This window comes from Panthera leo, chromosome C1, assembly GCF_018350215.1.
Source record: "Panthera leo isolate Ple1 chromosome C1, P.leo_Ple1_pat1.1, whole genome shotgun sequence".
In the NCBI taxonomy this organism is placed as follows: domain Eukaryota; kingdom Metazoa; phylum Chordata; class Mammalia; order Carnivora; family Felidae; genus Panthera; species Panthera leo.
Genome location: NC_056686.1, coordinates 159,730,756 through 159,756,257, shown reverse-complemented (window position 1 = coordinate 159,756,257; position 25,502 = coordinate 159,730,756). Strand labels below are relative to the sequence as shown.

At 38.1% G+C, this 25,502-nt stretch overlaps 1 protein-coding gene across 1 annotated transcript in view; it reads right to left on the bottom strand.

The window, feature by feature from the left end:
* Positions 1-160: 160 nt before the first annotated feature.
* The window catches only part of METAP1D (methionyl aminopeptidase type 1D, mitochondrial), an 88,752-nt gene continuing 63,410 nt past the window's right edge, over positions 161-25,502 (bottom strand). The window contains exons 2-10 of the mRNA XM_042949133.1: positions 18,098-18,255; positions 15,932-16,081; positions 14,317-14,465; positions 13,694-13,736; positions 9,937-10,100; positions 3,161-3,258; positions 1,805-1,852; positions 771-849; positions 161-616 (exon numbers count right to left, since the gene is read on the bottom strand). Coding sequence (XP_042805067.1) covers positions 538-616; positions 771-849; positions 1,805-1,852; positions 3,161-3,258; positions 9,937-10,100; positions 13,694-13,736; positions 14,317-14,465; positions 15,932-16,081; positions 18,098-18,255 — 968 coding nt within the window. The 3' untranslated portion in view covers positions 161-537. The remainder of the gene's footprint in view (positions 617-770; positions 850-1,804; positions 1,853-3,160; positions 3,259-9,936; positions 10,101-13,693; positions 13,737-14,316; positions 14,466-15,931; positions 16,082-18,097; positions 18,256-25,502) is intronic.

Below are 25,502 nucleotides of genomic sequence, written 5' to 3'. Positions count from 1 at the left end.
CAAGGCGGAAAAAAGAGACTTTAAAAAAATTCCCAGCTAACATCTAGGCTCATTTTTCCCTCCTTACATGCACATGTGAAAAGTTTAGAGATTCAAAAATTAACCACCCACTCTCTCCCCCTAGTAACTATCAGAGATGCAAGGAGCACAGACACAATGGTTAAGAAGGAAAAGCTTTTTACTTGGCCAGAGTCAAGACAAGGCAAAGAGAAAACCATGCATCTCTAGAAATCCTTCCTCTTCCAACTGAGGGCGTCCCCATTCCCCTCCAGAATCTTTTCCCTGCGTTGGGAAGTGGGGAGCGTTGGGAAGCCGAGCCGGCTCCAGGATCCATCCCTCTGAAGCTGCTCAGGCCAAGGCAAGGCTTGAGATCTGAGTTCCCAGTGCCCCCAAACCCCACCGGGTTTTTCCAAGAGTAAGTGCTAGGTTGGTTACTGCGTGAACTGCCGTTCGCCTGTGTCTTTTAAAAGTTCTCCAGCTAGATTTCAACAATTTAGGATAAAAACCTCCTGGCCTCTGTGACCTTCAGGCGGCTCCTCAGGCCTCGTGGGGCAGTTTGGTCAGGATCTCCACGCCCCCCGACGTGATGAGAACGGTGTGCTCGAACTGGGCGGACCTGAAACACACACAGCAGCCATGGGAAAGAGCAACACCCCTAGCTGTGGGTTCGGGGTACGGGGGAGAGGAGCAGCAGCCCATCAGGGCCAGGGCCGTTGATCGAAGCTTCCCTTCCCATAGAATTCAAAACCAATGGCACAGAAAGCAAACACCTTTGATTGTCCAGGGAGACCACAGTCCATGCATCCTCTAGGACTTTAAATTCGGGGGATCCCTCGGTGATGATTGGCTCTGTAAGAGGGAAAATATTTACTGCAGTGATCTAATCAGATTCTTGTCAAATATTGTTTCTGTTTCGGCTGATTATGAAAAAAGAGAATAAGATGGTTCTCCTCCCCTCCCCGCAAGCGCTTCCCCCACGGGTTCATGTTGTCATCTCGCAAGGGCTGATAATTGATGTTGCTTACATAGTATACTACAAACTAAACAGTAGGAAGAGGAAACACCACCGCATTAAAAAATGTATGAAGTTGCCTAGTTCGTAATTTTTTTTTTAGAAAAAAGGGCATTTTAATCAAGCCTTAATTAGGACCCTGTGGATAATAACCACCCAAACACCAGTCCCTCTTATAAATACCAGTCAGTTTTTAAAAATATTTGAATTTTTAAAACATGCTCAAAATGTTCATTAATCAGCAAATAACAATTTTCTTATTTCACTCTAATTGCTTCTCCATTAAGTACCACAGTCAGAAATATGATGCCTCTGAGGTCTGAGGTGATTGGAATTTGGTGGTGACACCAACCACATGATCAGCCAGGAATGGGCAGCCAGAAAGGACATGCCACTTGCTGACAGAGAGCAAGGGACATAATCACTTCTAGTCACTGGGTGTTAATGAAAACAAAACAAAACAAAACCCCAAAACCAAAACCAAAACCAAAAAAAAAAAAAAAAAAAAAAAACCCCAAACCAAAACCAAAACAAAACAAAAAACCAAACACCACATTATGCTGGTAACAAAATTAGAGGTTGGACGGCTGCCGTCTCCTAAATGTGTCGGTAAGTATCTGATTTAGGAAGATGGGACTCGAGGATATTATTTAATCAGATTTGCTATGCATCTGAATTATTTCATTACACTGATTGGCTTTATTATTCCTTCACGGGACTGCCTGGCCTAGGCCAGCGCTGCTGCCTCCACCCAGGAGCCACCGCTCTCTAAAGGGGAACTTGGGCACTGACCTATAGTGAACGCCATTCCCTCCTCCATGAGTAGATCGCTGTCATTCGCTGCAAAACAAAATATATGCAGTAGGGGGAGTGGGAAATGGAGAGAAAGAGAATAGAATTAGAAGGACAGGACTGCTCAAAAACCTTGGTCATTTTACTTATTTTGTTTTAGGGTAGAAGGAAGGATGGAGAGATCTAGAATCCTGGTAGTGGCTACTGCCAAGGGGTTAAACACAGGGGTTCTGGGCCTTAGCCTCTGCATTTTCTTTGCTGGGGGTCAAGACCCCTGGGAAGGGTGCACCAAGGCCTAGCAGAGGCAGCCTGGGTGTTCCAGACACCTGTTGCGTTCCCCCCTCCACTGTCCCCTGGCCACTTGCTTCAAGGTCTCCTGGTTTCACTGGGTCCTAGGCCCTGCCCTCCTATCCCAAAGAGGAAGATATCTTGGGGAACTGATACGAAGGGAAGGCAGCCACTTAGTGTGCAGATTGGAGCAGGAGGCTAGGACAGGGCGGGTAACCCTGCAATAACTCCAAGTGTTGGGGCAGGGTGGGGTACACGCCTGAGATGCTCTGTCTGCACTCCTGCCCGGACCTCCTCTGAGCTGCCTGGGGCGGGGGGAGGGGGGACTCTCTGGTGCAAAAGGAATTCTGACCTGCTGGGTCTACGGAGATCTTCCGGGTAATGGGTTCCAGGCGGTATTCCCTCCAGGGACTGCTCCCACCCCAAGCACACAGGTCAAGGCCCAACTTTCCTTTGGTCCTTGTCCAGGGGTGCAGCTCCCCTGGGGGCCACTCTATAGAACCGCCTCCTACCCACACCCAAATCCTCCCACTGCTCTGGCCCACCCTTGCGTTCTCACTGTAGGGTGCACACCCAGGCAGTGAAAAGAGGAGGCTCTGGGGAAGGAACACAAGGGTGGGTATAATCTAGAAATCACTAAAGAGTACATGCTGCTAAATAGATCAGCTGTCAACGCTGTGTAGGATGTAATGAAGTTTAACCACAACAGTCAGCGGTTAGAGAAGGGGTAGGAAAAGAAAAACAGAAAACAGTCGTATGTGCATGCTGCTGGGACATTGATGCAGTGGCATTTTGTTTTCAGTAACTTTCTAGGCAAATATCCCTTGTGCCTTCTAGCCATCACCTTTTGTGGGAAGACAAAAAGCAAAATAAACCTTTCTTTGAGACTGAAACTGCTGGGCTCTAATCCAATAACATTGTAATGTGCTGGTTACAATTAAGTAACCCCCCCCCCCCCACTACACATACACATGCATACACACCAAAGGATGATAATAGGCATTCAAAGTTAGAGGAGCCTCAGGAACAAAACTGCCTTTTCCAGATTCCATTCAATCACTTTCTTACCATGATGCCAAATTTCTGGATGTCCATGAAAGTAAGATCCTATCCCATGACCCACAAAATGTGGACAGACTTGCAAACCATTCTGATGAGTTATGTGGCTTTAAAAGTGACCAAACAAAATATTTAATTAAATTAGGTAAGTTTTTAATGCATACTTAAAGTCACTTTAAAATAGCCCCTGAAAGAGAAAAAATCAGTTATATTTAGAGTCAGATGATAATATTACTGTTTTCATTATTCCGGAATAATTAAAATTGTTGCCATTGCATGTAATGACTCCCTTTGGATAAATTAAGAAAAAAGGTATGTATCTAACATAGTAGTTTGTTTCATTTACCTTAGTACAGCATTCAAACAAGGCCACTTTTAGATAACAAATGAGTGTTACCTCATATACAGATCGATATACATAACCAAAATACATGTGTATAGAATGCAGGGAATAAAAACTTGCCTTGTTTGTATGAGGTTTCGCCAAAGACTGTGCAAGTTAATACTAATTTGAGAACCAAACAGAGAAACAAAAATGCAATCTAGAAATGTGACTTCCTACTTTTATAGTTCCCTTATTTTGGACTATTTCAAAACATTATACATCTTAGAAACAGAAACACTCATACAAAAGGTCAAATCTGCTTTGTCAATATTCTTAAAATACTCCAAAACTTTGTGATCATTGGGATTTCCATGCGAGACCTGTATCATTAACAAAATTCACACAGAATGTTTTTTAATCACTGTGATGCTTAAGAGAAGCTAGTATTGTGATTCCTAACTCTTAATGCTTTATTAGTTATTTCTACATGCAAATGTACTGAGTTCCATCTATTCCACATAAATGAAATGTGGCAAATAGAATCCAACCCTAAAATCTTCACCTATAAAGTTAAGAAGTTGTTTTTGAAATCAGGTGAACATATTCATTTCTAGGAGTACCACAAAGATAAGAACACATATACCATTAACAATTTATATTTCCACATGGATAAGGGGCACAGTGCCCTAACCCTAACCGTAACAATAAATCAGGATTTATAGGACTCCTATTTAAATTTTTACCAAAATCAAAGTTTTCAGATCTCAAACTAGAGTTTCCAACAGACCCTAGGTTCAATTTAACATGAACTCAAAGGCAGCATCTCTATGAGCATTCATGTCAATAGTTATCACTGAATACGTTTAAGTTGCATCTCCAGACCTGTAAGATATCTTCCCTTGGACCAGGATGTCACTACAAATAGCAGGTGGACAGCCTCTCATTCAGAATTAATTTCCATGTAACCAATAGTGCAGAAATAGGTAAGCTAAGCATGTGTTGATGACAGGAATAATAAGTCAACATTTTTATCTCTTAAAGTTGTACCTTATGGTTATAGTTATTTCTATGTGCTTTTGCTCTTTGGGCAGGAGATACAAAAACTTTTCCAAGGTGTTTCCATTTGTACCACACAATTTCTGAATAAAAACTGAGGAGTGGATAGAGGGTGGAAGAGAGACTGAGACAAAACAATAATGATCAAGACTTTTTTTTTTTTTTTACAAGAATGGGTTCTACTTAAACCTGTAAATTATGTGACTTCAATCCCAACAGACCTCAATGGTTCTAAGAACACTCAATGTAAACTGTTCTATTTTATTTTCTAAACAAAACAAAACAAAACCCTAAAAAAAAAACCCTGGGATCTAACTGATTGGTAGGCATCACGGCTACATCTTAAATGTGTGTTACAATGGCAATCTTCGTTTTAATTTCTGATGAAAGGAGAGGAAGAAAACCCACTCTGAAAAAACACTTGGGTTCCCTCTGCCATCATCCCTCTCATTCCTCTTCATAAAAAAAGCTGGGCAATTACAAGGTGGCTAAAGGTATTTGAGTGCATTCTCCTACAACAATTTGCTGCCTGGATCCTGCTGGAACTTATGGTCATAGGAGTATCATAGAATGTATGTGTCATGAATGCAAAGGTCAGGATTTCACAGCCGGATGGAAAGAAGAAAAGAACCGGACAAATTTCACTCAGCTCCTTGGCTAAGCACCCATCTCAATGCTTGATTCCCAGAAGCTAAGTATATACTTCTATCTGCTTTTTCAGGGTATTTTCCTTTTGGATTTGTAGTGAGCTTTTCAACACATACTTACTGGGACTAAATGCCATTAAATCTCCTTAATGTCCCTAATTACTACTTAAAATAATGCTCCTTCTACTACTTTGGAATATATGGGAAACACAAGATTATCTACCTGATTCTAGGGTCCAAATCTAATTTCATGGAGATAATCCAAGGGACCTGTAATAGCAGGTCCCGCTCTAACAGGAAAGCAAGTAGTGGTAACCCTGACTGCGGCATGGGAAGGTGGAGCATGTGTGCTTTTCTTAACTGGTGTGTTGAGGAAAATGGAAACAGCTGGACGGGCAGGGGTGCCCAAGAAATGCCTCCGTTGCGCCCCAACACCAGCCATTACAGGGCCTTGACCATTTCTGAGCACAAGGGTCTTCTTGTCCTGGACATTCCACTCATGAGATCTGCCTTCTTTCTGCTGAAATCTACTGAAAAGAATTCTCCTGGCATTAGCTGTTTTGTTCTGATTTTCCCTAACTAAAAATCCTCTCAGGCAGTACGTTTACCTATGAGCCTGAGCACGTTTATGACTTGAAGTCCTTCATAGGGACTATTTGGGGTGAGAGAAGAGGGGAAAGGAAGAAGGAAGTGTATAAACATAGTCTATGAACTTACTTTCAAATTATACTATTATCATAGTTCATGTTTCAGTTACAGTTTATAGTTGAAAGAGAAATCTCTCTTAAGGAATTTCATCTTGTGACTGTTTTCTTCAGTTTAATTCCCTTTCATGAGGTAGTTTTCCTCAATTGAAGTATTGTCTGGAGAAATTAAAACTCTTAATACATTTCAGCTACATTTTATGACTAAGGATACATTCGCCAAGAGGGCAGAGGAGTACTATATTTAAGTGCATTCTCTTCTAAAGAAGTAAAATGCACACGGAGATAGTTTTATCACCATTTCTACGTGAATCCTACAAACAGCACCAATTTCCAAACAGTCGTATCTCTGATTAAATGGCACCTGATCGTCCAAGTTACAGAATTTTACTTCAGTCTTTCCAGATTTTTATTTTAAGCAGTAAGCTTTGAATGGAGGAATGCACAAGTCCAAGGATTCCCTCTAATGACAAGTAATGTTTAAGTACAATTAGTAATATTTTTGAAAGCCAACAACCGTTTTCCAAAAGAGCGGTACACGTTTATGTCTCAAGCTGGATCACAAATTACTGTATTTTTCTTACAATAGTGCCGAACTTTTATTTGAGGTTTTCTGTTTCCGAAAAGCAGACATGATGGATTGAAATAAAAGATAATTTATTGCAGTGCTTACTTTCGTGTGCAGAGGGAAGCAGTGTAATTGTAATTTACAGTAGCTGTCAAGAAAAATCCATCACGGATGACATTAAAATGACTTATTTTGCCTGAGCCACTTATTGTTTAAATGTGCATAATCTAATAGAAAGAGATTATTTTTAAAAATCTGCTTTATATTCTTCTAAATTAATATCAAAACATATACTTATGAATTAAACATTAAAAACCATTTATTGATACTTTCATCATGACATTTACAACTGTAAGTTTAAATTATTTTTGATTGAACTGTCACATATTTGGGATGCGTGAATCTACACATTCACAGTATTCTCATACGCATGGATCATATCATCTAGAGATAATTACAAATACACGGATTTAGAAAAAATTTAAAGCAAATGGAGGTGCAGGGAGTATGGTAACACTGTAGCCCAAACATCACTAGCCATCCCTCATGAAGCACAAGGGCACAGAGAGAACTCTTTTCATTAAACTATTTTAGCCAGTGCTTCTCCAGAGATATCATCCCATCCTTACAGGCTTCAGAGAATTTCAAAATTTCCCATAAAGACCACTCGGTTTTTGGTGACGTACTACTCATAAAAGATGCTTGCATGTTCTTTTCATGGTGTATCAGGAGAAGGAATTTGTGCAAAAGATGGTAAATATCTTAAAATAAGTAAGGCTGGTTGAAAGATGCTTGTAAACCTTCGGTCTGTAATGATTCCAAGTACTTTTGGCTTAAAGGTGGAGATTGTTTATTTACTCCCTTGAGATCTTGCCTGAATAAGAAAAGGCGAAATAATAGAGGTCCAGAAACACTGCCTTAACACGCCAGAACAAACATTTGTTAGTCCCCAGTGGCAGACACAAACCATCTAAACAACGAAATGTATCAGGGTAAAAGTAAAAAGTTCATTGTCTATTATTTTTCACGTAGTTTTTGTAAGTGTAGTTGTTGAGACTGATCTGGTTTTCAAAGGAGCTTGTACATGCAAATTCATCCTCTGCGAAAACTGACCTTTGCGTCCAGATAGCTAAAATCCAATGTCACTTTCAATTCTACTCTTCCTCTTCTTCTTCTTCTTTTTATGTAGCTAGAATTAATGTAGTGAATATGTAATGAAATGCATTATCCTGCATGGAGATTTATCAGATTTTCCGACTGAATGCTACGCTTTGCGAGTACTAGCTGGAGTTCACCTGCATGTTGGTGTGGCGTGTGGCTCTTTTTTGTAAAGAGTTAAGTCGTACACAAAAAAAGGGAACAAAGGTCAGCACCCAGCCGCCACTTGAATGTGAGATTTTTCTTTTTATTCCCCTTGATGTATACTAGGCTCTGTGTTATTAGTCTTAATGATGGAAAATTGTAGTGTTGATACAAATCTTTTTTTCAAAGTAGTAGGCGGGAGCTCCATTTGTTAGTAAGTTTTTTTGTGACTAAAAGCCACGGACAGTACATTTATGTAGCAGTAAAAGGCCTAGATGCTCTTTCCATAGCAGAGCTAATTATTCCTACTGTGACCTTACTGATCTAGCCTGTTCCTAGCACATCTCATCTGCACGCCTGTTCCTCTGTGTAGATGGTGTCAGAGAATATGAAAAACCCTATAATGAAACCATTTTCATGATGGAGAAAGGCTACTGGAGTTGCACTTGCTACAAAGAGGCTCAATTATATGAGTAATTGTGATAATTTTCTACATTCATAGCCTTCAATGGGGAAAAAAGAATGAGAGCCACAAAGGAAAATTACTTTAACAAGAAAGTACAGAGAGTAAAAATGGAAGAAGAGACAAAAAGGGGAAAAAATAACCAGAAAAAAAGTTTAAAAAATAGATCTGGAGGGAGGAATAGCGAGACAGGGAGAACAACAGAAATGCTCAAAAGCCCATGTGCAGCTGTGTTGCACAATTAAATTGAATTTTTTTTCTGCAGTTGATGAATGTGACTACTGCAAATGTGCCTCTGTAGTTAGCTATCATTTGTTGTTCCGTGACAGGAAAAGGATAATTACCTCTCAGAGAGAATCAAAGGCTGACATGCCCTTTAGACACAGCCATGAATGCAGAGCTCGATAGAATGCTTGAATAAGAATCTAGTGTTCTCTGCCCCCTTCTACTGAAGAATAAATTTTGTTAAAATGCAAGAGCACCACCAGTAAATTTGTTGAACCCTAGGTGTTCAAAAATATGAGATACATCTATCGACTCATCCCATTTGCAAAAATAAAACTGCATTTTGAATTCATTTCTATTATATTCATGGACAGTAAGATAGTGAGATATGCATTAAATTTCTTTTCCCAGTAGGGGTCTGATTCAACATTTCCTATGAAAGAACAGAGAGACACTATCCTTTTTTCCCAGGCTAGTTAGCCTATAATTTAAAACTGTCAAAAACACAATTTTGCTCAAAGTCTTCAATAAAGGCTTCTCAGATATAACCCAAAGAGATTTTACTAAAGTTTGATTCAGACATTGTTACAATATTTTTAAAGCCATAAATACATTTAACTGATATTTTATTGCCTTTTTTCTTAAAGTATTTGAGGGCTTACGAAGAAAAAAGGCAGCATCTTTTCAAGGTGACTACGCCTTCCATCCTTTAGACAAACGGGAAGTGTTCAATGGTTCATATTAATGAGAACAGTGCTTTAAAAGGTACTGATGTGATCATCTTTAACAAAATGTATTACTTTTAGATGAAAACACATATTCCGTATGTCTACTTCAAAACAGTTATGGGGGAAAAAAGATCTAAACGTAGGTAACAGATTATAGGGAAAAGTCTTGAATTCAGAAAATACACATATACTCACAAAGCATGCATAGAATACCGTTTGGAAAATAAACAATGGTGTACAGGAAAACTGAACCGGACGAGAAAAGGACATTAGCTTACCCTTTTAGCCTGTTTGCTAATCCACTGATCTGAAAGGTAAGGCTTGCTCGAGCTAATGCTTTTTACCTTTGTATCACAAGAATATGTTTCACCTCATTCCTTTATAAAATTTACCTTTTCTCCTGTTTCGTTACCCAAGAGTTGGGATGTTTACCCCCTTAGGTACTTTTTTCCATATTTGGTATGATTTTGAGTAAAGGAACACTACAGACTAATATGTCGAGCTAAAACTAAAGCAGTCGTATAAATATTGCTTGCTGCTCTTATAAGTTTCCCGCTGACCTGAGTATAATTCACTGTTTTAAAATCTTTCTTTTTTTTTTTTTTTTAAACCCAGGGAACAACACTGCAGCTTGGCAGTCCACATACTGATATCAGACTGAAATGATGGTTCTGAATCATAAAACATGTCATCAACTTTATACCAAGCCACCAATAACCTTTGTACCATTTGCCAACCCTCCCTTTACTTGTCAGTGTAAGGCTTACCTGATTGTGTTTCCAATTACAGAGAAGGGAGCCCCCGCTCTGCAAGCTGCAATTGCTTCGTCTCTACACCTCCTGGCAACCTCCACTAACTTTTTACCACATTCGTCCACATTGCCCACCAAAAATGTTTCAGAGGTATCTCCATGGTAGCCATTGTAATAGACCTAAACACAGGCAAACATTTTAAAATATGTTCTCGTTTGTAAATGTACTCATTAAAGTATATATTGTGCTCATCTATGCATTTAGTAGATTCATATATTTCACCCTTCCAGAATTACTCTCAAGTTTCCCTACCAAAAAAAAAAAAAAAAAAAAGGGACATGCTAAAGCCTCACAGAAATTAAAAAAAAAGAAGCCATACAACAATATTACAAAATTTAAAAATAAATATGTAATGGTAGGGCTATTTCAATAGCATTATGATTAGCAATGCTATTAAAATGTTTTGATACCTCATTTTGTTTCTGAGAAGACAAAACTACATATGCATAATTTACTGACCAAAGACACTGACCCATAATTACTATAATAGGTCTAAAGAACCCAGAAGTATTTAACCTAGTGAGAAGTTTCTTCAGTGTCATGGAGATATATGATCTTTTATTTACCATTTCTATACTTGGAAGTGATAGATAAGAAGAAATAAAATAGACTTGTCAGTATTAGACATAGGAGAATTTAGTTCTAAGAATTGAAGTGGCTTGATATGAGAATGAAATATGCTATGGAAAAGTCCTATCTGGAAGTGAAACCTTAATCAAATGTTCCAGATAGCAGAATGTTAACAGAAAACACTATACATGGGTTTTAAAGGATTAAACCATAACAAAATAGACTTAAGGATAAAATTACAGAAAAACAATTTTATCAGTTGTCAATGATTCAGAAGGCCCCATAGGATCTTGAAAAATACCAGATTTGTTATAAAAATCAATAATAACAAACACTATAATAAACAGAGAAGGTAGAGGAGACTGGTTGAAAGCTGATCCTTAGACATAGCATGGCATTTGCTATTTTGCATAAATTTGACCTATGTAATTATTTTTCACATTTCTCTTTCTCATGAAGTAGAATGCAGAAACTTATAAAAAAGATGTTTATCTGAGCTTCCTGACTGTTTTAATACTGATTTAATGTCTTAAATCTGTATACTATTCTGCATTAAAAAATACTATCCTCTATAAGGGAAGCAGGAAAAGTCTTTACTATGTCTTCGGTTTCTAAGTTAGAAAACTGAGGCATACACAAGTAACTTGTCTCAGGTTAGTGGTGGAATAGAGAGGTAGATCCAGATTAATATGATGGGTTATTGGCTTCTAATCAAATGTTTTCTCTACTATGTCAAATGACCTTAACTCCTTGCAATAGAATTTTATACATTTATTCCCATTTGCAATCCAAGAAAGTACAAGTTTGATTTTATACACAAATATATAACAGTTGCCAATACAAGAGTAATAATCACTTCACAAAATGCATAGGGGCACCTGGGTGGCTCAGTCCGTCAAGCCTCTGACTTTGGCTCAGGTCATGATCTCGCGGTTTGTGAGTTCGAGCCCTGCATCAGCCTTCATCGGACTCTGTGCTGACAGCTCAGAGGCTGGAGCCTACCTCAGATTCTGTGCTCCCTCTCTCTCTGCCCCTCCCCTGCTTTCACTCTGTGTTTCTCTCTCTCAAAACTAAACATTAAAAAAAATTTTTAATGTATAACTCAGTGTTTTATAACTGTTATTTAAGTAAAAATATTTTTAAAAATCTTTATTTGCCTTTGTATAATTCTTTTGGCTAGCTTTCAAAATGACTACTTAGAAAACTCAATATATATGGAAATAACGATACTTTTGAAAGTCTGTGGCAGTTATCTATAATTAGGATTTGTGTTCACAAAGTATTCTTGTTTTGTACTTCATTTATTAAACACATATTTATTGAGCAACTACTCTGGATATCTCATTGTCTATTTTTTAACATTCAACTTTCAAGGGGGAAAGACGCCTGTTTTCCTGTGATGTATATACTACATGTAAACAATTATAAAACACATAATGAGTATTTTCTAATAAAGTATAAGGATCTAATAATGGAGTCTTTCACTTAATAAAAGATCTCATAAGAAATATAATTTGTGGGGAAGGGTAAAGAAAAAGAAATATAATTTGTTAAGATACCTACCTGTATGCTTCCTGACTCCTCCATATTTCTAGACACCTGAAATATTTCACTTTGCTTTATTAGTTTTGCAACTGTGAAATATTTGAATGTTAAAATTGGAATTGTTTATTAAAAGTCTTCAGGAAAACAGAAAAGGCATGGAATATTCTCTTTGGATGAACTGGAAGCAGCAGGAAAGAGTGTGCTGGTTTCATTCAAAGCAGCAATATTTTATTAGGGGGTGATTAGGTGAGATGATAAATGTAAAACCCCTAAATCAGTTACAATTCAAAAGAAAAGCATATCATGAAAAATACTTTATTTCAGGTATACTTCATAAAATATCTCCCTCTACATGATTCTGAGTTGGAAAGATAAACCAACTGAATCTATGTGGAGCAAATGTTCAAGTATTCTAAGTAGGACAAAATGATATATGAAAAAGTATCAGCAATAAAAGAATCCCTGACTATATTATCATACAAACTGATAGGAAGACAAGAGGGTGAGTTAATTTAAACAACTAAAAATTTGACCAAACCCAAGGGTTGGATGCCAATTTCTACCTCATTCCCACGCTTACCTGTCTTCATGGTCTGGATAGACAAATAACTATTATTAAAAATATTTCCTCATTAATAGAAGCTATACTCCTTGAATGTTGTCTGTCTCAACAAGTTCTCATCAGATGATTAAATTTTATTTATTCATTTAAAAATAATTTATTAATCATCAGATGTATAGAATTTATCTCCAATCTACATAATCCAAAGGAACCACTACAAAATTTTTTAGTAAAATGAACTGCCAAGGCACAAATCATCCAAGTCTGAGAATAGTGAGAGGCTGAGGGAATTAGTAAAGGTTAGAGCTTGTACAATTCTAAGTTTCCATGTGAAATCACTTTGGGTTGTTATTTAAAAGAAAGGCTGTTAACCATTTGGTAAAAACTTAGGTTCAGTGAGAAAACCACTCTGTTTGTATGTTCCAAGTTCAAGGCTCTCTACACCCTCTATACCAGAAATGGAACACGACGTTACCTTCAGGGATTTTAATAAATCTAAGGAACACTGCTAGCAAAAGAGTTGCTGTCCAAATAGACTGACACACACAGGCCAATGTAGCCCCTAATGACAGAGTAAGATAATGACAGGCCCCACTCAAAATCAGCAGGAAGAGGAAGATCAATCTTGGCAGAGTGAAGGAAAAATGCTGGCTTTCTTCGCGTTAGCTCATCTCATACATATCTAGCTTCAGCAGCTGCCCAGTGCTGTGGTGCTCTGCATTAACTACACAGTGGATCAATAACAATTACACCTTCTCAAAAACATGACACATAGCAGGATTGGGTTGACATTTCACTTAGGCCAACATTGATCTCAGTGCATCTGATTCCAGCCCTAAATTCAAGTCAGGCCTGGGTTTACTTGGAATAAACACAGAGTTAAAGACAAAAAAGGAAACCAGCTGCTTGCGTCTGGGTCTGGAAGTAAACAGCACTTCCCTTGGTGCAGTTCACATTTTCAATCCACAATTCTTCCTGTTGCTACCAGCAATTCTGAAGTTGATCAAAGACTATTTTTTTATATTATTTACTCACCGTGACATCAATGTTGATAATATCTCCATCCTGAAGAGGTCGACTGAAACATAAACAGAATAAAAATGGTGATAGACAGATCTCAATAAAAGGAATGTAAAAATAAATACCTAAGACTATCACACGCCCAGTGAGTCACAATGATAATTTGGAGTGGAAGAGGAATAAATGGAATAACTATATCTAATCTTTAAGTTACATTAGTCACATCAAATTTTACAAGACATACAAAATAGGAACATACTGCCATTGTTTAAAAATCTTTAAAACGGTCTTTAAAAAAATGTATTTATTAGTTTCCTTAATTTTGCAAAGACCCAAAACAACAGTTGATAATTTATATTTGCCTACATTTGGATTTTTACCATTTATATGGTTAAAACTTAAGAAGGTAAAAGAAATATTTCATGAACCATGACTTGTGTGGATTACACACTGCTTTAACAAACAGTTAAATTATGTCCCGTTGAGGCAAAATACTTCAAAATTTTTGTTTTACCATAATCAGCTTCAAAAGTTTACAGGTGGGTTTCAATTAAACTAGTATCTTTCAACATATGTTATAGATCTTAGTTTCATGTTTTAGTTTCTGAAGGAACAATATGTTATTAAGCAATGAATACCTGTCAGGAATACCATGACATAGCACGTTGTTTACAGAGGTACAAACAGATTTTGGAAAACCTCCGTAGCCTAGAGGTGAGGGATAAGCATCATGACTGATGATTTCCTGATGGACAAGAGCATCTATCTCTTCAGTTGTCATGTCAACCTAAAATATTAAATAAAGAAATTGTGCAGCAACCGTTGAAGTCATTTCCTGCACTCATTGACTATGTCTACAGCTACAGTACTTTCTGATGAGATTATATAAATTTACTGTGATAAACTTGTGATACAACAGTTTAATTAATGGTGATTAACATTAAATTTTTAATTGTGCCTTTTGGACAACTGTTTGGGCATAGGATGGTGTTATGGGCTATTAGGAAATGGAGACTTTAAACTCTAAGATCCTTTAAATTATCCGTGAGTCATTCAATGACATGACTCCTTTGGGCCTGAACACTTCACAAAGCTTCCTGGGCAATTCCTTCCTCTTCTTCAATGGTTAGTGCCTCAGGCTAGCTGAAGCATATAAATACATTCTCAAAAGTATCTTCAGTTTAGATGACAAAGCTTGAAAAGTAGGTCATCCCACACCTTCTTATCTAAGAGAAATCTTACATGGGCTTTGCAGCAATGGTGGGGAGATTATGGATGATTATTTTAAAAATTCAGTCTGATACCTATCGTAGAAATTTGGTTTTCACAAATCTTGATTTCTTTCATACCTGAATAAATCCATTGTTTTAAAAAAATACTTTGGAGAGTATTTTTTCTCAAACTCGAACTAAAAAAATCCTCTCTCAAACTAAAAAAGAACAAAAATAAAATTGAGTTTTATGAGTACATGAAGATATCTCCATAAACTCATAAGTCATAAAATTCTAAAACAAAATCTTTTATTAAAAATTAACTATTTCTGTAATATTTCTTTGTGTTATTTGATATTCACATTAAGCTTAGTTATGTTGCTGTAACAACTTTATTACACAAATGATACCCTAAGTGATTTCATTCCTGAGGACTCACTTCTTAAATTCTGCCCACCTTTTGGAAACTACAGGCCTATATATATATATATATATATATATATATATATATATATATATATATATATATTTAAGGATTCCTATAAAGCAGGGTGTTTCAGATTATTCTGGAAGAACTAAATCTTGTAGTAAGATAGTTGTCCATAGTTACATTTTTATATTACCTATAGCTTTGTGTTATCTGCTCTAATCTTTCTTTGCAGAGCTAATGCAAGAAAACAGGAAACAAAGGATGAGGCAGAACAACTCTCTTCAGGCACACAGAAATAATGTGGGGAATAAAAGCAGAAACTACAGGCAGGAATAAGGAGGCAGAAGTCAGAACTGTCTGCCCTGGATCAAGTTGGACAGGCTGGCTGGGCCCAAAGTATCTCTGGAATCCTGATACTTAAAACTGAATTTGGATTTTAAGTTACCTCTTAAAAAAACACATAAAATAATAAAATCCCTTTCCCCCATCCCAGGCTTTACTTGGTTTTTAACAAATTAGATGTATACAAAAGAAGAGTTAAATGGAAAGAAGGCAAAGAGGAAGGTTTGTTGCCCCTTCTGTAAGCCCTTCTGAGGCTTGGTGAGACGCCACCTTTAAACTCTTCCCAGCCAGGAGGAGGACATGACGGGCCAGCTGACAAGCCTGACGAAGCCCTTGAATCTGATCTTCATTCTTAACTTCTATGCTGTCTCCCCAGTCGGGTACAATGCCTGTCGTCACATAGTCTGGCTTCTTTATGTGCTTGAGGAAAAAGGATTGAAAATGAAGATCAGAACCCAGCACACGACAATGGGATCATTTTTTCGGACACAGCCTCCTGCTTCATGGAGCTCTGCCCTTCCTGCCGGAGCACCGACCTCCGAAGCCAGCACAACAGACCCTCCAGGCTGCCCCCAGTTCCTTCCCCTGCCCTTTTGAACTTAACGTTGCCTGTTAGTGCTGCTTCTGGATGGTCTGTTAACCTTACTGTGCTTTGAGTCAAACTGGTCTGAAGTAGACTTCTGGTCAAAACAAACAGTGGTTTTCTTTTCTTCCTCCTCCCAAGCCCGTAAGAAGCATTATTGCCATTGATGAAAAAAATAGCACCAAGCTTCCAAATTGCCCAATGGCTAATTAAGAGCACTTTCATCTTCGTAACACAAAGATAAAATTTATGCAAAGGATAGCTCACAACACCCTCTCCGAATGAACATATGTAAAAGGCTGACTGTCAAGTCTTCTGAAGCCTATTACGTAGACACTTTTCTTACACTTCGCAACTGTACCCAAACTAAGAAGGGACTAGAGAACAAAACCAAACAGCTTTCTTTTCTTTTTCTTTCTTTCTTTTTTTTTAAGTGCATAAAGAATACCTAGAACATTTCCATCACTTGTCAAAAACAAACAAAGAAACCCCCCCCAAAACTCAAAACATTCAACTCTGATCACCCTTGCAGAACATTCTCCACTGCTTACTTAAACCTGTGGGCAGCATTCAGAAAATAAATACAATTTTACACACAGAGCTTCTTTCAGTCCCAAGGTTTTGCTCAGCTCTTTACAATCTATTTATGGAAAGTGCCACATAAGCATTGTTGAACAGTACCCAGGAAGGGTACACGGCAGTTGGGAACAGGAAGCTGAGGGAGATAACGCTATTTCAATTGACATCACAGCAACTGTGGAAGGGCTGAGGTTAGGGGTCTGCTCTTCGTGAAGCGTATCACACAGGGCTTAGGACTGTCACTGATTCCTGTGTTCAGAGGGGCCTTCCTGACACAGGTAATGCCACTGCTCGAAGCACCACAGCTGAGCTCTGGATGAGCACCTGCTCCTACAGCTTTGCCACCAGGGCCCAAAGCTCGCCCGGTCTCCCCCGCAGACTGTGCTCTCGTCTCCACTCTGCTTTGTGATGTGGCCAGGTTACAATTACAGGCAGAAGGGCTACTGGGTTGTCACTGACACTTCTAAAACAATACATTCATCTCTCTGGACATTTCCTTTTCTTTCCCACTAAGGAAATACCAGGAATATACTTCTGGGCTCTGGTAGCCTGTCTCACTGGCCCCTTTCCACAAAAAAGGGCCACTCACTTTCAGGGAGTATAATATACTTAATGTGGGTTTACTGCTAAAAAAAAAATGCATAAAAGGGGGAAGGCAGGTGATTTTTGTGAGAAATCTATACTTCTTTCAGCTGTTCTCATTCTTCCTACATGACCCACACACCTCCTTTATACTGCATTTTGAAAATAGATTCTTTCCACAGAATTGTAATCTCTGAAAAAAAAATCAAGAATGCTCTGAGGCAAGAGGTTTTATTTAATTATTCTAAAAGAGGATTCAAAAACAGCAGCACTAATCCTATGGAAAGTATAAGAGCAGGCTTTAGGAAAAAACACCTAGTGTATGGGTTTCAAGTAATCTCTCTTGAATGATCCCAATTTGACAGCCAATTTTTTATTTCTCTAAAAAAGTTAAGAAACTATAGACACGTAATTTTACCTTCATGTTAGAAATTTAATATAGAAAATTTCATGGTAGAAACTAATTCTGAATAATCTAAGCAGCTGTAAGATGAGAGGTTTAGTTAAAAAAAATTAACGTGATAGAACTGCAGATGTTACAACTTCTCAAATCACAATTTTAAATCATAAACCAACTTTAAAAATTAGGATTCAAAAGGCTCAGAAATGAAAGGCGCAAACACATTTGATCGCTTCTGCAGTTAACCTTTATCTTGGCTGGAAAAAGCAGCAGATCATAGGCAATACAGTACCTCAGGCACTGGGTGGGCTGGAGAAGCTGCGGCCGGCAAAACTATACTGTGTGAAATATCTCTTTGTCTCCGGAAAAAGAAATTTCTTCTTTGTTGACTGCTTGACTGCTTGTGTAAGTAGATATGATTGAGTGGTGAAGACAGAATTCTATGATAACCTATGAGCAGAAATAGGCATATTTTAAGTTAAAAAACCTAACACAGTGCTACATGTTAAGATGCTGCTTTGTTGTCTATTAAATCATTATCCTAATCCTTCACTGGCTCAAAAAAGGAAAAGCCCCAAATAGAAAGGAAAGCAGTGGTATTCTGAGTTCTAGTACAATAATAGCACAGCATATTTATTAGCTAATACTATGTTTACATAAATGTTTGACAATGGAAAACTCCACTCTAACGGGAAACAAACATATAGAAGCATCTGCTAAGTACCAGGTCTGCAAAAAGAGCAATTTCTGTTGTGGTACCTTATGCAGCAAATGTGCGGATGACCCTAGATTCAGGGCACTGTTTGGGTGGCTTTATATTCTTTAAAGCTGTTTTTCTTTCAAGAATCATGGACAAATTGCCAGCTGCACTTTTTGCCCTTGATAGGATTACTACTCTGTGTTAAGTTCACGTGCAGGGAGGCATTATACCAAAATTCACTATGATGAATGCTCAAGTCAGATAAAGACTAAATAGCAGAAATGTAGGGTGTAACCCTGAAACAAAATGAACACAGGATCCGAAAGTACCCACAACAGGAATTTAGAAACATCTATCAAAATTTTAAATGCACATATCCTTTGACTCAGCAGTTCATCTCCTAGGACCTTACCTTGCAGGTATTATGCAATAATGGATATACGAAGATGGACCCTCACTTTGTAGTAGAAAAAAAGGGAAATAACACAAATTCCCCTCAATGGGGGACTGGGGAAATCTTTATGGTATATCTACGCAACAGAAAACTATGAAGCTATTGGAGAAGAAGCTAAATCATTTTTATGTGTTGATATGTAAAGAAGCCACCATCTATTGTCAGGAAAAAAACACATGCTGAACAATATGTATAAAAAGCCCATTGATGTAAAAATAATTTATACATTTATATAAGTTTGTATATGCCTATAAAATTTCTGAAAATTGATACTCATCAACAGTGGTTATTTGCGGGGCATGTGATCGGGGCTGGGGGTGGGGAGGAAGACTTCCTGATTCATTTTATCTTCTTCTATACTTCTCACCATCCACTTTTTAAACCATCCACTTGCATTACTTTTATAATTAAAACAATAGTTTGAAAATTCCCCAACATATCACAATTGCACATCAGGGATCAGCAAACGATAGCCCGAAGGCCAAATCTGGCCTGCTGCCTGTTTTTGTACAGCCCATAACCTAAAAATGATTTTTTTATGTTTCTAAATGGTTAAAAAGAGATAAGAAAAATAATATTTTTTAATATGTGAAATCATATGAAATTCAGATTTCAATGCCCATAAATAAAGGTTTATTGGAACACAGCTTATAATTATCTATGGCTGCTTTGAGCCACAGTGGCAGAGTTGAGTACTTGTGACAGAGACTGTATGACCCACAAAGCCCAAAATAATTACTATCTGGTCATTTACAGAAGTTCATCAACTTCTGGTCCAGAGCACTGCTTCTCAAAATGTGGTACCTAGACCAGCATATCAACGCCACATGGGAAAAAATGCAAAATATTGGACCCCTTCTCAATTTACTGACTCAAACTTTGGCATGAGGCCAGCAATCTGTGCCTTCATGAGCCCTCAGGGTGATTCTCCTGCCCATTAAAGTATGAGAATTACTGGCCTAGAGTAACATTTCAGCTGTGAAACATAATAGAAACGTGAACTGCTGGTGAGTACTGGCCTCCAAAGTCAAGATCTCCAAGTGAACTGGAAAAAGGCACGGACACAAACAAACCCCAGTGGTCAGTGATTCAGTGTCCTAAGTTTCACTCAATTACATTCTTCCATAAAGTTGAATGTAATTGTGTTGAATCAAACTTCTAGAATCGTTTTGGTGTTATTTTAAACAATTCCAAATACTAGACAAAATGCAGCAATACCACTTCTTTTAAATATCAAAAGTTCTTTTAGATAGAGGCAGGTACATATTCCCTGAAGCTTGTACATTTCCCAGAAGACACCACCACCAGCTCTAGGACTGTCAACTGGTATATGGGGGCAGGGCATTTTCCTAGGAAAAGCAGATGGTTGGAAAGCAGAAGCTGGACTTTCATTTAGGCTCTATCACTCGGTAGCTGTATGGCCCTGATCAAGTTTCTTCTTTTGAGTCTCAGGTGGGAATTAATTAGAATATGTGAAAAAGTATGTGAAAACACTTTGCATTCTAATAAATGGTATTTCCTCAAGAACGCTTAAAAAGTAAAATGAGAAAGAAAATATGTGTTCCATTATAGCTTCTAATACTGAGCACTTACTATGTGTCAATTACTGTGCTAGGCACTTTACATATGTTAGCTCCTGAATCTTAATGAGAACGCTATGCGTTGTGAACTGTTATTGCTCCATTTCACAGTTGAAGATACTGAGGCACCCAAAGGTAAGTAACTTCCCCACGGACATGTAGTAAGTCCCAAAGCTGTGAGAAAGCAGATCAAGTTGCCTCCCCAAAATATATTATTTTTCTCATACACATGAAAAACATCCAGAAAACGTAAAGGCATTACAAAACTATTAAAAGGTACTACCATTAGGTTATTTTTCCAAAAGTGGTTTTGGGTTGACCTAATCCATCCACTCTCTCAAGCCCTGCTCCCTTCGTTGACCAAACACAGGCTTCGGTGAGGTGGCTGACAGAAGTTGGCTGGCAGTCTAAGGATATGGAACAGAAAATCTGGATCCCAGCTAAAGCAAAGACTTAGGTGGAATCAACCGATGACTCCAGGCTCCCTAACTGCATCCCTAGATAGGATCACAGACAAGACACAAGGTTGTAAGTATTTCCCTTTGGAGGAAAGTATGCGTTATGATTGCTGTTCTGGTAACACTAACGGAATTAGTAACAATAATAATGTGGTTAACATTTAATGGCCACTTTCTTTAATGAAGTTCAGTGCTAGGTGTTCTACATACACGATCTTTTCCTTACCCATTCTGTCTGGTAGGCAGGCGGCTGTTGATGGCACCATTTTACAGATGAGGAACTAAGACTCACACCTCTAGTGGTCAATGGGGGGCCTAAGGCTCCACATCCCCTGCTACCAAACCAAGGACTGTGTCTGCCATTCCTAGATGCCTTTCTATAGTGTGCAGGGGCTCTAGTAGATAGCATGCTTTTCTTTTTTTCCTCAGGGATTAGATTTAAAGGAAAGTTTTTTTGAAAAATTATGAAAAAATAAACATGGGACCATCCAACATTTAGAATGAAGGTACTTTTCACGAAAATTCTTAGATCTGACCTAATTGGGAGGCATTGTAGTAGTGAAAATAGCATGAGCTTTGAAGTCAGACAGATCTGAGTTACCAGAACTTCTGCGCCCCACATTCTTCACCATTACATGGGAAGAACAGTGCTTTCCTCTACACTAGGCTGTTGTGAGCATGAGCTAACATATGTATGTAAATCATCTTAAAAAGCAGGTGTTCCATAAGCGTTAGTTTTTTTTTCCTTTCCCTTCTCAAATCTGCAACATGTTTACCTGCAGGCCTCTAAATTTATTTATTATTTTATTCAACAACTACTTACTGAGCTCCTCCTATATGCCATGCTCTGGATGCAGACTGAACCAGGTGACAAAGTCCCCACTCTCATGGAGCTTATATTCTGTGGCGGAACACAGACAACAAGTAAACCAACAAATACATTAGATTACATAAGATGGTGATATGCATGATGAAAAATGGGCCAGGGTGAGCAGCGGATGGCACCTTGGAACTATGGTTCTGCTCCTGGTCCCGCCAAAACCTAACTATGTGACCTCAAGTAGTAACAATAATAGTGAACATTGGTTGAGAACTTCCTGGTGCCAAGCTCTATGCGGAGCACTTCAGACGTTGCCCACTGATACAGAAAGGCTTAAGAAAATGAGGGAGTTGTACTTTATGATCTTTGAGGTCTCCTTTAGCTCTGACATTTGTGCCTTCATTCAGCAGCATCTGATTGTCACGCTACAACCCAGGCAATGGGATGATGTAGACACCGATCAATTTTAGGACGTATGAAGATTTTTTTCAATGCAGCTGATTACATGATAGAGAGATCATCTTTATCAGCATTATCAAGTTCAAGTACACAGTCATTACAGGGGGAATCTTTTTTATGTACTTAAACTTGAGGCACGAAGTCACCAGGCCTCTACTTGGATATCTGGCTGAGGCTTTTGAGACATTAACTTTTAGAATGAACAGTGTTGCCAATGTACCTGTCCTGCCAAATGATAGGCTCACTGCCGAAAAGATGCAGGCACACCCACACATGACTTAAACACTGGGAACACAGCCTGAACATATCCAATCTGTTGACAATTACGGTTCTGCACTCTACTCAGAAATTCCACTTTCATATGATACTTTTTTATTTGAAGCAAAATCTTTTCTTTCAATCTGATAAAAGACACCCTATAAATGCTGTCACAAGGTAACAGGATAATAAGGTACCATACCGTGTTTATTTCACTAACTATTCATTACAAACTAGAAAAAAAAATCTACTGTTTTCACAGGTGAAATGAAGAAATGGGCTTAAGAAATACATGCCTTTAGAAGATAATGGTCCTCCAATTAATGTGGCAAAAAAAGAGGTGGGGCAAAATCCTCTATTTTGTTTATCATATTATAACTAATAAATAGTAGTTAACAAATTTTCTAAATGCAGAGTGAGTAAAATTAAAATCTCCAGTACCAATTATATTCAGGGTCGAAGGATAACCAAACTATAGTTACTGCTACATACTATTCTAGAAAAGGTTTGCTGAGTTTCCTTTGTATTTCCCTTCTTTATAAAAGCACTGCTTTGGGGGCGCCTGGGTGGCTCAGTCGGTTGAGCGGCCGACTTCGGCTCAGGTCATGATCTCACGGTCCGCGAGTTCGAGCCCCGCGTCGGGCAACGTTTTATTTATTTTTGAGACAGAGAGAGACACAGCATGAACGGGGGAGGGGCAGAGAGACAGGGAGACACAGAATCGGAAGCAGGCTCCAGGCTCTGAGCCATCAGCCCAGAGCCCGACGCGGGGCTCGAACTCGCGGACCGCGAGATCGTGACCTGAGCCGAAGTCGGACGCTCAACCGACTGAGCCACCCAGGCGCCCCTAAAAAAATTTTTTTAAAAATAAAAGCACTGCTTTGTACACTGGAAATTAGTACAATACAAACATTATGTTAATTATATCTCAAGTAAACAAAGAAACAAATAAGAGCACTGCTGATACCTTATCACAACTGCATCTAACTTTCCAACTTGCTACCGTCAATGTTAGGGCTAATTTGATGCACAACATCCATCATCAGAGGCAGGGACACCAGCCAGGTTTCCATCAGTCACAGGACTGGCCTCTCTGCCTCTGGGGCACCACCATTTACCTAGGACGCATAGCACACCCCCTTTCGTTAAAGCTATTTTCAGGAAACAAGGTTCAGGTGTGTACTAATTATTGCAAGGGACAAGCTGACCAATCTGGGTTAAGGAGACACAAATTGAAAATCATCAGAAACCTCAGGAGAGGAGAGCCCCAGATCAGCAAGGAGCCGCTTTGGACTAATTTGATCTTAAAAGAATGATCATAGTGAGTGTTGTTACTGTTGATTATGTAACAGAAACTCTATATAGGGTTCCCTTAGGCAGTACATCTATACGTTATTTGTTATAAATACCAGAATATTTACTGTTATCAAAGGTAATAGTAAGAATTATTTTCAGTGTCACAAAAATTCTATCAGCGTCTAGTTTCAGCTGAATGTCGAAAATTACAGGCAACTGCTTCTGTCACTCCATGGAGGAGCACACTGTGCGGCCGGAGTGTCTTTTGAAATTGGTATATGTCCTCTGGGTAGTGCAGCACATTCTTCCTGTTTTAAATTTGTACTTGCAATGGAAATCTAAGTTATGGTTTTAAATATTTTCATATTTGGTAATAGCATCAATTTCTAAAAACTCCATTTTATTTCCCTTTACAGATGAAGTCTGAAAGGTGGGATTACAGAATTCGAGTATGATGGAGGCAGGAATTCATTTTAAATAACTAATGTTGCTGCATGCAACATGCCCTATATTTACTGGCCTCTTACTCAGGGTCCATTTTAATTGTTATCTGCTCATGCATTCTATACCACATAATGAAATGCTTCCATTTCACCCACTGAGCCCTGGGTTTTTCTGTGCACCTCTACTAATGACCCTTAATTAAGCCGATTTTATCCTTGAAAATGTGAGTTTTCTTCTGGCCAACAAGTATTTTTAGGGAAGAGGCCTGAATGAACTTTCAAAAAGACATTTAACATGCTTATTATTTTAAGCAGCTGTAAAACTGAACAAAGTATATTTATTTGTACTCAAGTGGGGGCTACCAACACCTATATTTTTCATTGTATGCTTCCAGGGAAGCACTTTCACCCTGCAGCCAGCCATCAATCCTCGGTCATGTTACATTTCAGAGGTATTAAGTATCTGGCTAGAAAACAACACAATAAAGTAGCCTGTACTACTTTACATTAGTTAACAATGTCAACCAGAGATAATATGTAATTTAAAAGACACTCTGTAAAATGTCTTACTGAATATATTTTTTCATAATGATCAAATGCCAAAGTCTAGTAACAAAACTATTATTTATAGCATATCAACATCTAATTGATTTTACAAATGGAGGCAATTATTTTGGATGAAGGGGGGAATGCCTGCCAGATTTAAATGATTTATGATTACTAAGAGAGAAAACAATGTTTTGCTAATTCATTTTCAAATATGGCTCTTACAATCATTGATAATTTTAATTTTTAACCAAATGATTTGCTGAAATAATACAATGACTTACAAAAAAAAAAAGTAACTTACATTGTGACAGCAAACTGAGATATTTTTAACTGTTTAGAAATATTGCTTCCTACAGTAGGCTCGAAAGGGACTGTACCACAGAAATACATTTTCGAGGTGCTGATTTAGAGTCACAGAAAGATCACACTTCATGAACTCCAACCAATTACCTAGAGTAGGAGCACAGGCTTTTATAGCACTGTGTGCTTTAAGTCCAAAAGGGAACACTGCAAATGCATCCATGCCTTATATTTCTTGACCTAAAGCACTGACTGTCTGCTTGATAGGTTTGATAACTTGCACAGATGTTGTGAAAGGAAAATTAAATAGTCTGCATCACTTGATATAACTCGCATTGATTTTCATAATCTAGTACTAAGATGTACATGTTTCAAAAGTA